The 17,517-nt window shown below is 46.8% G+C and overlaps 1 protein-coding gene across 1 annotated transcript; it reads right to left on the reverse strand.

Annotated features, from left to right (window-relative positions):
• Positions 1–12,738: 12,738 nt before the first annotated feature.
• Positions 12,739–16,359, reverse strand: LOC137380960 (putative nuclease HARBI1). Its single transcript, XM_068053380.1, has 4 exons — positions 16,345–16,359; positions 15,747–15,880; positions 14,023–14,115; positions 12,739–13,486 (listed from the first exon to the last, which is right to left on the reverse strand). The coding sequence occupies exons 1-4, from the start codon at positions 16,357–16,359 to the stop codon at positions 12,739–12,741; spliced, it is 990 nt and encodes a 329-aa protein (XP_067909481.1).
• Between the last annotated feature and the right edge of the window lie 1,158 nt (positions 16,360–17,517).

Here is a 17,517-nt window from a genome sequence, read left to right on the forward strand (position 1 = left end):
TGTTATGTTGAACTTGTATAAGACACTAGTTCACCCTCAGCTGGAGTATTGCGTCCAGTTCTGGGCACCGCGCTTTAGGAAACACATGAGGACATTGGATAGAGTACAGAAAAGATTCACAAGAATGATTCCAGGGATTAGGAACTAGGTTATGAAGATAGATTGGAGAAGTGAGGACTGTTTTCCTTGGAGAAGAGAAGGCTGAGAGGCAATTTGATAGAGGTATTCAAAATCATGAGGGGTCTGGACAGAGTAGATAGATAGAAACTGTTCACACTCGTGAAAGGAGCGAGAATGAAAGGGCACAGATTTTAAGTATTTGGTAAGAGAAGTAAAAGCGATATGAGGAAAAGCTTTTTCACGCAACAAATGGTCAAGGTCTGGAATGTGCTGCCTGAGGACGTGGTGAAGGCAGGTTCAATTGAAGCATTCAAAAGGGAGTTAGACAGTTATAAGAAAGAATGTGCAGGGTTATAGGGAGAAGGCAGGGGAATGGAACTGAGGGAATAGCTCATTCAGAGAGCCATTGTAGACACGATAGGCCGAATGGCCTCCTTCTGCACTGTAATGATTCTGTGATTCTATCTTTGTTTCATCAGTAAATTTAGTTACTATACACTTGGTCCCTACATCCAAGACATTAATATAGATTGTAAATAACTTCTTTTTTTAAATTCATTCATGGGATTTGGGCGTCACTGGCCAGGCCAGCATTTATTGCCCATCCCGAATTGCCCTTGGTGGTGGTGAGCTGCCTTCTTGAACCGCTGCAGTCCATTTGGGGTAGGTACATCCACAGTGATGTTAGGAAGGGAGTACCAGGACTTTGACCCAGTGACAATGAAGGAACGGCAATATAGTTCCAAGTCAGGATGGTGTGTGACTTGGAGGGGAACTTGCAGGTGATGTTCCCATGCATTTGTTGCCCTTGTCTTTCTAGTTGGTAGAGGTCGTAGGTTTGGAAGGTGCTGTCTAAGGAGCCTTGGTGCATTGCTGCAGTGCATCTTGTAGATGGTACACACTGCTGGCACTGTGCGTCGGTGGTGGAGGGAGTGAATGTTTGTAGATGGGGTGCCAATCAAGCAGGCTGCTCTGTCCTGGATGGTGTTGAGCTTCTTGAGTGTTGTTGGAGCTGCACCCATCCAGGCAAGTGGAGAGTATTCCATCACACTCCTGACTTGTGCCTTGTAGATGGTGAACAGGCTTTGGGGAGTCAGGAGGTGAGTTACTCACCGCAGGATTCCTAGCCTCTGATCTGCTCTTGTAGCCACGGTATTTATATGGCGACTCCAGTTCAGTTTCTGGTCAATGGTAGCCCATAAGATGTTGATAGTGGGTTATTCAGCGATGGTAATGCCATTGAATGTCAAGGGGAGATGGTTAGATTCTCTCTTGTTGGAGATGGTCATTGCCTGGCACTTGTGTGGCACGAATGTTATTTGCCACTTATCAGCCCAAGCCTGGATATTGTCCAGGTCTTGCTGCATTTCTACACAGACTGCTTCAGTATCTGAGGAGTCACGAATGGTGCTGAACATTGTGCAATCATCAGCAAACATCCCCACTTCTGACCTTATGACTGAAGGAAGGTCATTGATGAAGCAGCTGAAGATGGTTGGGCCTCCAACAACCACAACCATCTTCCTTTGCGCAAGGTATGACTCCAGCCAGCGAAGGGTTTTCCCCCTGATTCCCATTGACCTCAGTTTTGCTAGGGCTCCTTGATGCCAACCTCGGTCAAATGCTGCCCTGATGTCAAGGGCAGTCACTCTCACCTCACCTCTTGAGTTCAGCTCTTGTGTCCATGTTTGAACCAAGCCTGTAATGAGGTCAGGAGCTGAGTGGCCCTGGCGGAACCCAAACTGAGCGTCACTGAGCAGGTTATTGCTAAGCAAGTGCCGCTTGATGGCACTGTTGATGACACCTTCCATCACTTTACTGATGATTGAGAGTAGGCTGATGGGGCGGTAATTGGCCGGGTTGGACTTGTCCTGCTTTTTATGTAAAGGACATACCTGGGCAATTTTCAACATTGCCGGGTAGATGCCAGTGTTGTAGCTGTACTGGAACAGCTTGGCTAGGGGCGCGGCAAGTTCTGGAGCACTATTGCTGCAATATTGTCAGGGCCCATAGCCTTTACAGTATCCAGTGCCTTCAGTCATTTCTTGATATCACGCGGAGTGAATCAATTTGGCTGAAGTCTGGCATCTGTGATGCTGGAGACTTCAGGAGGAGGCCGAGATGGATCATCAACTCGGCACTTCTGGCTGAAGATTGCTGCAAATGCTTCAGCCTTATCTTTCGCACTGATGTGCTGGGCTCCCCCATCATTGAGGATGGGGATATTTGTGGAACCACCTCCTCCAGTTAGTTGTTTAATTGTCCACCACCATTCACGGCTGGATGTGGCAGGACTGCAGAGCTTAGATCTGATCCGTTGGTTATGGATCGCTTAGCTCTGTCTATCGCATGCTGCTTATGCAGTTTGGCACGCAGATAGTCCTGTGTTGTAGCTTCACCAGGTTGACACCTCATTTTGAGTTATGCGTGGTGTTGCTCCTGGCATGCCTTCTTGCACTCTTCATTGAACCAAGGCTGGTCTCCTGGCTTGATGGTAATGGTAGAGTGAGGGATATGCCGGGCCATGAGGTTACAGATTGTGGTTGAGTACAATTCTGCTGCTGCTGATGGCCCACAGCGCCTCATGGATGCCCAGTTTTGCATTGCTAGATCTGTTCGAAATCTATTCCATTTAGCACAGTGGTAGTGCCACAGAACACGATGGACAATATCCTCAATGTGAAGGCGGGACTTCGTCTCCACAAGGACTGTGCAGTGGTCACTCCTACCAATACTGTCATGGACAGATGCATCTGCGGCAGGCAGATTGGTGATGATGAGGCCAAGTATATTTTCCCCTCTTGTTGGTTCCCTCACCACCTGCCGCATACCCAGTCTAGCAGATATGTCCTTCAGAACCCGACCAGCTCGTTCATTAGTGGTGCTACCGAACCACTCTTGATGATGGACATCGAAGTCCCCCGCCCAGATTGCATTCTGTGCCCTCGCAACCCTCAGTGCTTCCTCCAAGTGCTGTTCAACATGGAGGAGTACTGACTCATCAGCTGAGGGAGGGCGGTAGGTGGTAATCAGCAGGAGGTTTCCTTGTCCATGTTTGATCTGATGCCATGAGACTTCATGGGATCCAGCGTCGATGTTGAGGACTCCCAGGGCAACTCCCTCCCTACTGTATACCACTGTGCCACCACCTCTGGTGGATCTGTCCTGCTGGCGGGACAGGACATACCCGGGGATAGTGATGGCAGTGGCTGGGACATTGTCTGTCTGATTCCGTGAGTATGACTATGTCAGGCTGTTGCTTGACTAGTCTGTGGGACAGCTCTCCCAACTTTTGCACAAGCCCCCAGATGTTAGGAAGGAGCACATTGCAGGGTCGACAGGGCTGGGTTTGCCGTTGTTGTTTCTGGTGCCTAGGTCGATGCCAGATGGTCCGTCCAGTTTCAAAGAACAAAGAACAAAGAAAATTACAGCACAGGAACAGGCCCTTCAGCCCTCCAAGCCTGCGCCGATCCAGATCCTCTATCTAAACATGTCGCCTATTTTCTAAGGGTCTGTATCTCTTTGCTTCCTGCCCATTCATGTATCTGTCTAGATACATCTTAAAAGACGCTATCGTGCCCGCATCTACCACCTCCGCTGGCAACGCGTTCCAGGCACCCACCACCCTCTGCGTAAAGAACTTTCCACGCATATCCCCCCTAAACTTTTCCCCTCTCACTTTGAACTCGTGACCCCTAGTAATTGAATCCCCCACTCTGGGAAAAAGCTTCTTGCTATCCACCCTGTCTATACCTCTCATGATTTTGTACACCTCAATCAGGTCCCCCCTCAACCTCCGTCTTTCTAATGAAAATAATCCTAATCTGCTCAACCTCTCTTCATAGCTAGCGCCCTCCATACCAGGCAACATCCTGGTGAACCTCCTCTGCACCCTCTCCAAAGCATCTACATCCTTTTGGTAATGTGGCGACCAGAACTGCACGCAGTATTCCAAATGTGGCCGAACCAAAGTCTTATACAACTGTAACATGACCTGCCAACCCTTGTACTCAATACCCCGTCCGATGAAGGAAAGCATGCCGTATGCCTTCTTGACCACTCTATTGACCTGCGTTGCCACCTTCAGGGAACAATGGACCTGAACACCCAAATCTCTCTGTACATCAATTTTCCCCAGGACTTTTCCATTACTGTATAATTCACTCTTGAATTGGATCTTCCAAAATGCATCACCTCGCATTTGCCCTGATTGAACTCCATCTGCCATTTCTCTGCCCAACTCTCCAATCTATCTATATTCTGCTGTATTCTCTGACAGTCCCCTTCACTATCTGCTACTCCACCAATCTTAGTGTCGTCTGCAAACTTGCTAATCAGACCACCTATACTTTCCTCCAAATCATTTATGTATATCACAAACAACAGTGGTCCCAGCACGGATCCCTGTGGAACACCACTGGTCACACGTCTCCATTTTGAGAAACTCCCTTCCACTGCTACTCTCTGTCTCCTGTTGCCCAGCCAGTTCTTTATCCATCTAGCTAGTATACCCTGGACCCCATGCGACTTCACTTTCTCCATCAGCCTACCATGGGGAACCTTATCAAACGCCTTACTGAAGTCCATGTATATGACATCTACAGCCCTTCCCTCATCAATCAACTTTGTCACTTCCTCAAAGAATTCTATTAAGTTGGTAAGACGTGACCTTCCCTGCACAAAGCCATGTTGCCTATCACTGATAAGCCCATTTTCTTCCAAATGGGAATAGATCCTATCCCTCAGTATCTTCTCCAGCAGCTTTCCTACCACTGACGTCAGGCTCACCGGTCTATAATTACCTAGATTTTCCCTGCTACCCTTCTTAAACAAGGGGACAACATTAGCAATTCTCCAGTCCTCCGGGACCTCACCCGTGTTTAAGGATGCTGCAAAGATATCTGTTAAGGCCCCAGCTATTTCCTCTCTCGCTTCCCTCAGTAACCTGGGATAGATCCCATCCGGACCTGGGGACTTGTCCACCTTAATGCCTTTTAGAATACCCAACACTTCCTCCCTCCTTATGCCGACTTGACCTAGAGTAATCAAACATCTGTCCCTAACCTCAACATCCGTCATGTCCCTCTCCTCGGTGAATACCGATGCAAAGTACTCGTTTAGAATCTCACCCATTTTCTCTGACTCCACGCATAACTTTCCTCCTTTGTCCTTGAGTGGGCCAATCCTTTCTCTAGTTACCCTCTTGCTCCTTAAATATGAATAAAAGGCTTTGGGATTTTCCTTAACCCTGTTTGCTAAAGATATTTCATGACCCCTTTTAGCCCTCTTAATTCCTCGTTTCAGATTGGTCCTACATTCCCGATATTCTTTCAAAGCTTCGTCTTTCTTCAGCCTCCTAGACCTTATGTATGCTTCCTTTTTCCTCTTAGCTAGTCTCACAATTTCACCTGTCATCCATGGTTCCCTAATCTTGCCATTTCTATCCCTCATTTTCACAGGAACATGTCTCTCCTGCACGCTAATCAACCTCTCTTTAAAAGCCTCCCACATATCACATGTGGATTTACCTTCAAACAGCTGCTCCCAATCTACATTCCCCAGCTCCTGCCGAATTTTGCTATAGTTGGCCTTCCCCCAATTTACCACTCTTCCTTTGGGACCACTCTCGTCTTTGTCCATGAGTATTCTAAAACTTACGGAATTGTGATCACTATTCCCAAAGTAGTCCCCTACTGAAACTTCAACCACCTGGCCGGGCTCATTCCCCAACACCAGATCCAGTATGGCCCCTTCCCGAGTTGGACTATTTACATACTGCTCTAGAAAACCCTCCTGGATGCTCCTTACAAATTCTGCTCCATCTAGACCTCTAACACTAAGTGAATCCCAGTCAATGTTGGGAAAATTAAAATCTCCTATCACCACCACCCTGTTGCTCCTACATCTTTCCATAATCTGTTTACATATTTGTACCTCTATCTCACGCTCGCTGTTGGGAGGCCTTTAGTACAGCCCCAACATTGTTACCGCACCCTTCCTATTTCTGAGTTCTGCCCATATTGCCTCACTGCTCGAGTCCTCCATAGTGCCCTCCTTCAGCACAGCTGTGATATCCTCTTTGACCAGTAATGCAACTCCTCCACCCCTTTTACCTCCCTCTCTATCCCGCCTGAAGCATCAATATCCTGGGATATTTAGTTGCCAATCATGCCCTTCCCTCAACCAAGTCTCAGTAATAGCAATAACATCATACTCCCAGGTACTAATCCAAGCCCTAAGTTCATCTGCCTTACCTACTACACTTCTTGCATTAAAACAAATGCACCTCAGACCACCAGTCCCTTTGCGTTCATCATCTGCTCCCTGTCTACTCTTTCCCTTAGTCACGCTGACTTCATTATCGCTTTAGTTACTACCTCCTTACTGTCCACTGACCTCATTTGGTTCCCATCCCCCTGCCACATTAGTTTAAACCCTCCCCAACAGCGTTAGCAAAAGCACCCCCAAGGACATTGGTTCCAGTCCAGCCCAGGTGTAGACCGTCCAATTTGTAATAGTCCCACCTCCCCCAGAACAGGTCCCAATGTCCCAAAAATCAGAACCCCTCCCTCCTGCACCATCTCTCATTCAGCACTGAGCCCTGTGGCACTCAACTAGGCACAGATTGCCAATCTGAAAATGATCAATTTATCCTGACTCTCTGCTTCCTGTCAGCTAACCAATCCTCTATCTATGCTAATATGTTACCTCAACAGCATGAGCTCTTATCATGTGTAGTAATATGTGGCACCTTATCGAATGCCTTTTGGAAATCCAAGTACACCACATTTACTGGTTCTACATTATCCACCCTGCTAGTTACTTCCTCAAAGAGCTCTAATAAAATAATCAAACACTACTTCCCTTTCACATCACCATGTTGATTTTCTAAATGTCCTGCTATTACCTCCTTAATAATGGATTCAAGCATTTTCCCTATGGCAGATGTTAGGCTAACTGGCCTATAGTTTCCTGCTTTCTGTCTCCCTTTCTTCTTGAATAGAGGTGATACATTTGCAGTTTTCCAATCCACTGGGACCTTTCCAGAATCCAGGGAATTTTGGAAGATTACAACCAATGCATCCACTTTATCTACAGCCACTTCTTTTAAGACCCTAGGATGCAGGCTACCAGGTCCAGGGGACTTGTCAGTTTTTACTTTTTCCATACCTTATCCCTAGCGATTGTGATTGTTCTAAGTTCCTCCCTCCCTTTTCCTTCTTAATTTTCGACTGCTCTTGGGATGCTTTTTGTGCCATCTACAGTGAAGACTGTTACAAAATACCTGTTCAACACTTCCGCCATTTTCTTGTTTCCCATTTTTAATTCCCCAGTCTCACCCTCTAAGGGACCAATACTCACTTTAGCTACACTTTTCTTTTTTATGTACTTGTAGAACCTCTTACTTCCTGCTTTTATATTTCTAGCTAGCTTTCTCTCATACTCTAATTCCCCCCCCTTTTTTAGTCATTTTTGCTGGTTTCTAAAATTTTTCCTATCTTCTGACCTACCACTCTTCTTCACAGTATTGCATATGTTTTCTTTCAATTTGATACTATCCTTAACTTCCTTAGTTAGCCACAGATGTGCTTCCTTCTCATAAAGTCTTTTTTTCTCAATGGAATATATCTTTGTTGGGTGTTATGAAATATCTCCTTAGATGTCTGCCACAGCTCCTCTATCATCCTACAATCGTCCTGTAATCAATTTTCCCAATCCACTTTAGCCAACTCCATCTTAATACCCTTGTAATTGCCTTTATTTAAGCTTAAGACACTGCTCTTAGACCCACGTTTTTCGTCCTCAGACTGAATGTGAAATTCTATCATGTTCTGATCACTGTTGCCTAGAGGCTCCTTTACTGTGAGGTCATTAAATAATCCTGTCTCATTACATACCAGGTCTAAAATAGCCTGCTCCCTGGTTGGCTCTAGAACATACTGCTCTGAGAAATTGTCCATCTTAGTCTGCCTTGCATTTCTCCCTTATCTGATCCCTCCTATTCAAATGCTGTTGTCTCTTCCAGTTGTCTGTACACTTTGTATCTCCTCTCTAATGTTTCATCCTGGTGAACCCTGCTCCTGCTAAATTAGTTTAAACCATCCCTACAGCACTAGTTAACTGGTAATGTTACTCGTGTAGTATTCCAGAAGTCTTAACTAGTAATCCAGAGTATTTGACTCCGACGTTTACAGGGAAACAGGGAGGGTGCGAGTGGGTTTGGAATTGCTGGGGAACGTGGAGGTCCTGTCAACGTTTCAGCTGTCAGCCAGTCAGATTGAGAGGCTGGCTAGTTGTCAGGCAGGAAGGCCTGTGCTGGTATTCTACAGTCAGAGATCAGACAGGAGAGAAGGGAGATTACATAAGGACATAAGAAAACATAAGATCATAAGATAATGATAAAAATAAAAGTTATATAAGATTGTGGATAGAAGATCGGAGGGGATAGATCCTGGATGAATGTCGGGAGGGAGATTATGGATGAAATATTAGGGGCCAAGATTATGGATGGAAAATCAGTTGGGATTGGTGGTCATAGATGGAAGATCAGGAGACAGTGTGGATGGAAGGTCAGCGAAGGCAGAGATCATGAACGGAAGGTCAAGGGAGGGATCGTGGATGGAAAGACGGGGAGGGACATTGTGGTTGCATGGTTATGAGACATCATGGATGGAATAATAGAATCATAGAATGGTTACAGCACAGAAGGAGGCCATTTGGCCTGTTGTATCCATGCCGGCAATTCACCTAGTCCTACTCCCCACCTTTTCCTTGTCGCCCGGAAAATTTATCTCTTCGGATAATTCAGATGTTTAATTCCCTCTTGAAATTTAAAATGGAATCTGCCTCCATCACACTCACAGGGAGCGCGTTCTGATCCTTACCACTCACTGTGTAAAAAAGTTTTCTCATGTCACAGCTGCTTCTTTTGCCAATCACATTAAATCAGTGCTCTCTGGTTTTTGATTCTTCCACCAATGGGAACAGTTTCTCTCTATCTACTCTGTCCAGACCCCTCATGATTTTGAACACCTCTATTAAATCTCCTCTTCATCTTCTCTTCTGTAAGGAAAACAGCCCAGCTTCTCCAATCTATCCATGCAACGGAAGTTCATCATCCCTGGGACCATTCTCGTGAATCTTTTCTGCACTCTCTCGAATGCCTTAATGTCCTTCCTAAACTGTGGTGCCCAGAACTGGACACAACACTCCAGTTGAGGCTGAACCAGTGTTTTATGTAGGTTTATCGTAACACCCTTGCTCTTGTACTCTATGTCCTTACTTATAAAGCCCACGAACCTGTATAATTTATGAACCACTTTCTCAACCTGCCCTGCAATCCTCACATATACCCCCAAGTCCCTCTGCTCTTTAGCCTTGTACTCTTTATTTTATATTGTGCAACAACCAGGTGGGAAAGGTGTCTAGGGGTCCTTCTCAACCTTCACCTGGTCTTACTGTAACAGGGTTTTATTTTAAACATACCGGCCGGAATTTTACCTTAATCGTTGGCTCCGGTACGGGTGGAACTCAAACAGATGCGGCCTCCGTTCCCGTGCTGCGTCTCCTGTCCACCGGCATCACGCGCGGGGACAGCCAATTAGCGGCCCCGCTGCATAACTGAGACCTGAGTCGGCTGATGCGGGCAGGAAGATATACATCATTGGGGGCAGTGCCACGTCCAGGAATGTCTGACGTAACCCCTTGAAAAAGGTTTAGTTCAACGAAATTGACCAGGTAGTCATTCATTATTTGTAAATCTGCTGTATTAGTTGTGTTGCACTGAGAGGCTGCACTTTTGTTAGGGCAGAAGGACTTGGAGATTTTAAGACAGGTGGAGGAAGTCATGGAGGGGAGAAGCACTCGCTCAGCCCCCCGCTTTTCGAATGCATCACTACAGGTCCTCCTTCAGGCAGTTGAGGAGAGGAGTGAGATCCTGTTCAACCCAGATGGTAGAAGGCGACCGTTGACAGTGACAAAGAGGGCCTGGCTGGAGGTTGCGGAGGAGGTCAGCAGCCGTGGCGTTGTTAGGCGCACATGGATACAGTGCTGCAAGCGCCTCAATGACCTGCTTCGCTCTGCCTGGGTAAGGGGCATTCCTCATTCATCTAATCGTTATTTTGTCAAGGGAGGGTGTATTTGTATTCATGATGTAATGTAGAATCCCTGCATGATCATTGCCTGGCTGCCTCCTTGCATTGCGATGCAAGATGGGCATATGTGAGATGAACGTTGAGGAGGGATTGCTGAGGGCATGCTCAGCAATGGCACAGCAGTTAAATGCCACAACAACCCATTTGGGTGATTGCGTGAAATGCCCACAAAAATGCTTGAGCTAATTTTTTTTCTTTAATTAGGAAAAGAGGGCACACGACGCCTGAGAGAGGTCCCAGACAGGTGGTGGCGTGGCCTGTCCTGCATTCCTCAGTCGAATGGAGGAAGATGCATTGATGATAGCAGGGGAGGAAGGCAGATGGCGAGGCCAGTGGACATGGCCATGATCGTGAGTGATCCAGAAAGTGGTGTATTAGTGCTTTTCGGGGGGAGGGGGCAGGGTGGGGGAGTGTTGGTGGGCCAATGTTGTGGACTAATGAACTTAATTTTGCCTTCAAATGTCACATCACACTGATGTGACCATAATGGACTCAAGTACATGTTCTCAACTCTGGCTTTCTGATCAAACTGATCAATATGATTTTCCCAGCAGGTGACCAACAGCATGGAACAGGAAGTGTCTCCGTTGTACTACCATCCACCTCTGAGGTTGAGGAGGGCGCCTCAGAGGGCGCACTGTCACATCCTCGCGATGCACCAAGCACCAGCGCAGATACAGACACCTCGGTTGGGATTTGTGTGTCTGTGGAATCGATTTCACATCCAGGTGTCAGCACAGCTCAGGTGCCAGGCCAGCCACCTGAGGCAGAATCGGCCGATGCCTCACACAGTCGGAGGAGTGTGGGAGGCCAGGCCAGTGCAGAGCAGAAAGCTGATGACATGCTTTTGATAACATCCATTCGGTGGGAGATGTTGCAGGTGCAGCATGCGGCCCTTGGAAATCTGGCAGAGTTGCCTGAGACACTGCGCACAATTAATCAGACTCTGGCTACATCCATCCAGAGTATAGTTCTGCTAACTCTCAGGCAATTGAACATCTGGCTTCCACAGTTGACAGTAGAGGGGCCAGTTCTGGATGCACTTCGTGATGTCAGATCAAGTGTGGCCTCCCTGGACCAGAGCACCAGAGAGCAGAATCTGATGCGCTGGCGCCAGGTCGAGGCCGCTGATCCCTCTGATGTCACCATTGAGGATCGTCCGAGCCTCACGAGGACACAGGAGCAGCAGATCGCATATAGGAGCTCCTCTCATGGTGTCTCTGATGCATCCTCCAGCTCCTTGCTCCCTCTGCCAGGGACAGGTGATCTGCGAAATCCCAGGGTGTTACAGGGTGCTCATGAGATTTCTCAGGAGAACTCTGAGATGCTGGGGCCCTCACAGCTGCAAGCAAGCAGAGGACGTCCGCCAAAGTCATCACAAGCAGGGCAGCAAACAGTTCAGCCACCTCCCTCTGGTCTGTCTGGTGGCGAGGGATCATGCACCCGAAAGAGCACTCGGAAAAGAATTAAGAAATCACTTTAACATCACTACTGGTTCACAGGGTGAATTGAAAGGTTTTTTTATTTGAATGTGTTACAAAATATTGTAATAAATTGGGTTATCTGAGATTTTGTCATGGCTTTTCTCAAGTCAAGTCCAACATCGTTGCTCAACAAAAGTAGTTCAACATGTGAGGTCTCACACTTGGGTTGCGTTCCTCATGATGTGAAGGATTGCATCGTCGCATTCTCTCTCCCCATGAAGGTGAGTGAATTTGCCCTTTCAGAGCCTCACAATTAGTCTTGTCATACAGTAATCCCAATTGTGCGAAAATTTACACACTCTAAATGGAAACGTCTGCCTATTAAAGACTCCCTGGTCTCTCGAGCAGTTAGAGCCAAATTACATTAAGTTTCCTCTCCATGATGATCAAGTGAGTGATATTCAGCTTCATCATCAGAAACATCATCGTCATCTGATGACACATCGCGCTGACATTGATCCTCTTCCAGTGCCTCTCCATTTTCAATCACCAGGTTATGCAAGGCAGAGCAGACGACAATTATTCTTGAAACCCTTGAAGATGCGTACTGTAGTGCTGCACCTGAGCGGTCAAGACACCTAAGCCTCATCTTAAGCAGGCCTACAGTTTGTTCTGGTGGCCGTACGGCTCTCATTGTATCGTTTTATTTATTTATTTTTTATTTAGAGATACAGCACTGAAACAGGCCCTTCGGCCCACCGAGTCTGTGCCGACCAACAACCACCCATTTATACTAATCCTACATTAATCCCATATTCTCTACCACATCCCCACAATTCTCCTACCACCTAGCTACACGAGGGGCAATTTACAATGGCCAATTTACCTATCAACCTGCAAGTCTTTGGAGGTGGGAGGAAACCGGAGCACCCGACGGAAACCCACGCAGACACAGGGAGAACTTGCAAACTCCGCACAGGCAGTACCCAGAATCGAAACCGGGTCCCTGGAGCTGTGAGGCTGCAGTGCTAACCACTGTGTCACTGTGCCGCCCCTTCTTCCGCATGACTCCATGGATTCCTCACTGGTGTCATGAGCCACGTCTTCAGAGGATAACCCCTGTCGCCAAGTATCCATCCCTCCATTCCATCTGGAGGGCTGAAAAGTGCAGGTACCTGGGAGTTTCTTAGAATGAAGGCATCATGACAACTCCCAGGGTAACGTGCACACACCTGCATGATTCTCTTACGATGATCACAGACGAGCTGAACGTTCATTGAATGGTATCTCTTGTGGTTTATGAATGCCCCCGACTGACCTGCTGGGGCTCTATGGGCCACATGAGTACAGTAGATCACGCTCTGTACCATTGGAAACCCAGATACAGTGCTGAAGCCTCTGGCTCTCTCAGCCTGACTAGTGTTGTCCGTCTTGGACGTGATTAAATGGTTAGCACGTTGGAACAATGCATCAGTCACAACCTTGATGCAGTGGTGCGCTGCTGATTGTGAGACTCCGCACAAGTCTGCTACTGAGGCTTGGAATGAGCCAGATGCATAGAAGTTAAGAGCTATTGTAACCTTTAGAGCGACCGGCATTGGATGGCCTCCGATACAGTATGAGGAAACATCCACTGCCAACATCTCACAAAGAAATGTGACAGTCTCCCCTGACAGCCGCAGACTTCTTCTGCACTGGCGCTCTGACAGCTGCAGATAGCTCAGACGCGGCCGTAAGGCCCTTCCTGCTGGGTAGGCTCCCGGGCGACTCTGCCACCTGCTCTCCCTCCTACATCACGATGGTGCACTGGGTCAGCTTGTTGCAAGTTCCCCTGCACATTTGTCCTTCTGTCCCTCATAGGGGCAAGGTCCTCCTCATCTGATGATCCACCTCCAGATTGAACAATTCCCATTGCTGTACTGCTCACCAGATTCTCTGACCACAGGTATTAGCTTCCAGCAGTTAGGACTGGCTCACGAGATCCTCTTCCTTTCACCACATAAATCAAAGTTGATGGGTCCCCATCAGCAGTGCAGAACACTCAGATGAATCCTTTAGCACTAGTTGCAAGTCACACACCTTGTCAGGATATACAAATAACATTAGAATTATTTCAGAGTAAAACTAAAAATTGTACTTCCAACTCCCTCCTGAATCAATGCCTGTCGCCCTTATGAACCTGCCAGCTGGCCGACACGCCCCACGAGCCGATTTACGGACGTTAAATCAGACCTCAGACGTAAAATTGTAGTCAATTACTTTCTAAACGACCTCAATTACCTTTTAATTACTTGTAGTCGGGCAGCGAGCGCAGACTCGCTCACGCCCGACTTCCGACGTTGGTAAAATTACGTCTGCGCGTAATGACGCCGGGGACAAGGCCCACGTCATCGCGCTTCATTTTACCATCTGGACGCCTCCAAAGAGACACATTTAATGCCGGTAAAATTCCGGCCACCGTGTTTTAGCTCCCCCTTAGTGAATCCTTGTTCACCACTTTCCAATTATGAGGCAAAGAAATGAGCACAAACAGGTTTTCTCAGGTTTAAAGAAGAAAGATTGAAATTTATTAAAACTTAAACTAAAAACTCTAATTCGGAAACACGCCGCGCCCCACGCTAGCATGATATGCACATGCAAATAGAGACAGAAAAGAGCAGAAGAAAATTAGTGGAAAGGTTTGAGGCAATCTCTGAAGAGTTTGTTATGGTTCTTCGAGCTCTCTGTAGAGTCCGTTTGTAGGTTGATCTTGCTTTTCGTTGGGGCCCAGTATTCTTCTTAAACCTTGTTCACTGTAGGAGACTTTTCCCTCTTGGGGTTCATGTGTCTTCAGTGGTTTTCAGTTCCGTGAGAATGAGGTGGGGGCAGACAGGAGAGGCTGTGGCAAGCCAGCCACAAGGTCTTTTCAGTCCAGGAGCAAACAGCTTTCTGAGTTCAAATTCTCTGTGGCAAATTCAAAAAAACCTGCAACAGCCAGTTAGTCATGTGACCAACTGGCCTAATCAGGAATGTCTTGTCCTAGCAGACCTTGGAATGTCTCCTCTACACACAATACCTGCTGATCAAAGGTGAATTGTGTGTTAAATTGGAGCAGAGAATAGCCCCTTTGTCCTTTCAAGTACCGTCTATCACTATGCAAAAATGTCTTTCCTCCAGTCTAGCAGCCCTTGTAACAGGCCTTCTCTTCTTGCCAGCAACAATTTGAAATTTAATGTTCATGTGGCAAAATTAATGTGCCCCATTCTTGGCAAGTGGGGGCCTGCGTGACAATTGCCTTTCCTCATTCTTCCTACCAAAATGAATTACTTCACATTCTCTGCATTAAATTTCATCTGCCACTTGTCCACCCATTCCACCAGCTTGTCTATGTCCTCTTGAAGTTTATTTAACCTCTGCACAGTTCACAAAAACTTCCAAGTTTTGTGTCATCTGCAAATTTTGAAATTGTGCCCTATACACCCAAGTCTAGGTCATTAATATACATCAAGAAAAGCTGGGGTCGTAACACTGCCCCCTGTGGAACCCCACAGTATACCCTCCTACAGTCTGAAAAACAACCATTCACCACTATTATGTTTCCTGTGTCTCAGCCAATTTCGTATCCATGCTGCTACTGACCCTTTTATTCCACGGGCTCTAACTTTGCTGACAAACCTGTTCTAGGGCACTTTATCAAATGACTTCTGGAACACCACACCACACCACATTGCCCTCATCTACCCTCTCTGTTACCTCATCAAAAACTCAAGCAAATTAAACACGATTTGCCCTTAAAAATCCATGCTGACTTTCCTTAATTAATCCACATTTGTCTAAGTGACTGTTAATTTTGTCCCAAATTATTGTTTCTAAAAGCTTTCCCACCAACAAAGTTAGATTGACGGGCTTGTAGTTGCTGGGCTCACCCTTACACCCTTTATTGAACCAGAGTGTAACATTTGCAATTCTCCAGTCTTCTGGCACCACCCCTGTATCTAAGGAGGATTTGGAGATTATGTCCAGTGCCTTTGCAATTTCCACCCCGAATTCCCTCAGTATCCTTGGATGCATCTCATCTGGTCCTGGTGACATATCAACTTTAAGTACAGCCAGCCTATCTAATGCCTCCTCTTTATGAACTTTTAGCCTATCTAGTGTCTCAACGGTCTCCTCTTTCACGATGACTTGGGCAGCATCTTCTTCCTGGGTAAAGACAGATGCAAAGTGTTCATTTAGTACCTCCACCATGCCTCCTGCCTCCATGTGTATATTCCCTTTTAGGTCCTAAATTGGTCCCACTCCTCCTTTTAACATACTTTTACTAATTATACGCCTATAGAAGACTTTTGGATTCCCTTTTATGTTAGATACCAGTCTCTTCTCATACTCTCTCTTTGCTTCTCTTATTGTTTTTTTCACTTCCTGTCAGAATCTTCTATATTCAGCCTGGTTCCCAATTGTATTATCCACCTGATATCGGTCATATGCACCCTTTTTCTGCTCCATCTTACTGTCTATCCGTTTCGTCATCCAGCGAGCTCTGGATTTGTTTGCCCTACCTTTCTCCCACATGGGAATGTACCTTGACTGTACCTGAACTATCTCCTCTTTAAAGGCAGCACATTGTCCATTACAGTTTTGCCTGCCAATCTTTGATTCCAGTTTACCTGGGCCAGATCCATTCTCATTTCATTGAGGGTAGCCCTCTCCCACTTAATTATTTTTACCCTGGATTGCTTCCTGTCCTTCTCAGAAGGCCGGGGGCGGTGCAGAGATCGTGGATGGAATGTCAGTGGTAGATTGCAGAAATGATGAGGAAAGATGAAGTCCAATTTCCAGGAGGGAAGCAGATTTGCTTGAGGGAATGGGGAAGACCTCTTGCTCTTCCTGGCCCACAAACAGTGGGAAAGGCACTAACCTGCTGGATCCGGCCCTTCTTACCTCCCTTCCACAGCCGGGTTTCCCAAGCCCTGAGAAACTCACGCTGCAGATGTTAAATTTAAAGGTAAACAAAACTCAATGCAAAAAGACCTCATTAGCATTTCATAAGGATTTTAATTGCTGTGATAAGTACCTGTTCACCTGAACTAATTAAGGTCCTGTCAGCGATGAGTAGGTTACTTGCAGGCATCCAAATGTGCCTCCGTTAAACCTGGAAGTGGGCATGTTGGAGCCAGGTTGCAAGCCTCTTTGCACACTTTAATCCACAGGCATGATGGCAGCAGTCTGAGCTTGCATGGCAACAAGCTGACCTTGCATGACTTCAGTCTGAGCTTCCATTGCAGCACTCAAACTTCTGGTGGAAGCTGCTTGTGCTGCAATCGAAATTATGACAAGACTGCATCATGGTTGGATCTACAGGGTGCTGATGGGGTTGGCCACCACTTTCATGTTGGAAAAGTTGAGCTCCAAGCACTGCACAAAACTCTGTGTCATGTTGGTGCTGGTCTCCTCTTTGTTCCATAACATTGACTACAGGTTTTCTGGCAGATTTCCCAATGCATCAAGCGTTTTGTTGTGAATACCCATCAGTGTTCTTCTACAGGCTGCCTCATAAAAGTGTTCATCTGAATCGTCTACAGCAGAATCTGTGTGCTGGCACCTGTGCTATCTTTGCCCCCTGCCCAGGCTGCAGGCTACACATGCCCGGTGTCTCACCGTATGCAGATCCCACTCTCCATGCTATACCCTAAGTTGTGTGCAGAGTCATTATCTGATCTATTGGCTGCGTGTCTGTTCCTCCACTGCCAGTCCAGGTTATGCCTCTTGGGTGTCTGAAAGGAGAAAGGCACAAGGATAATATGTGGTGTGGGAAGGAGGGCAAATAAGAGGTGCATACT

Source organism: Heterodontus francisci, chromosome 2, assembly GCF_036365525.1.
Source record: "Heterodontus francisci isolate sHetFra1 chromosome 2, sHetFra1.hap1, whole genome shotgun sequence".
NCBI lineage: Eukaryota > Metazoa > Chordata > Chondrichthyes > Heterodontiformes > Heterodontidae > Heterodontus > Heterodontus francisci.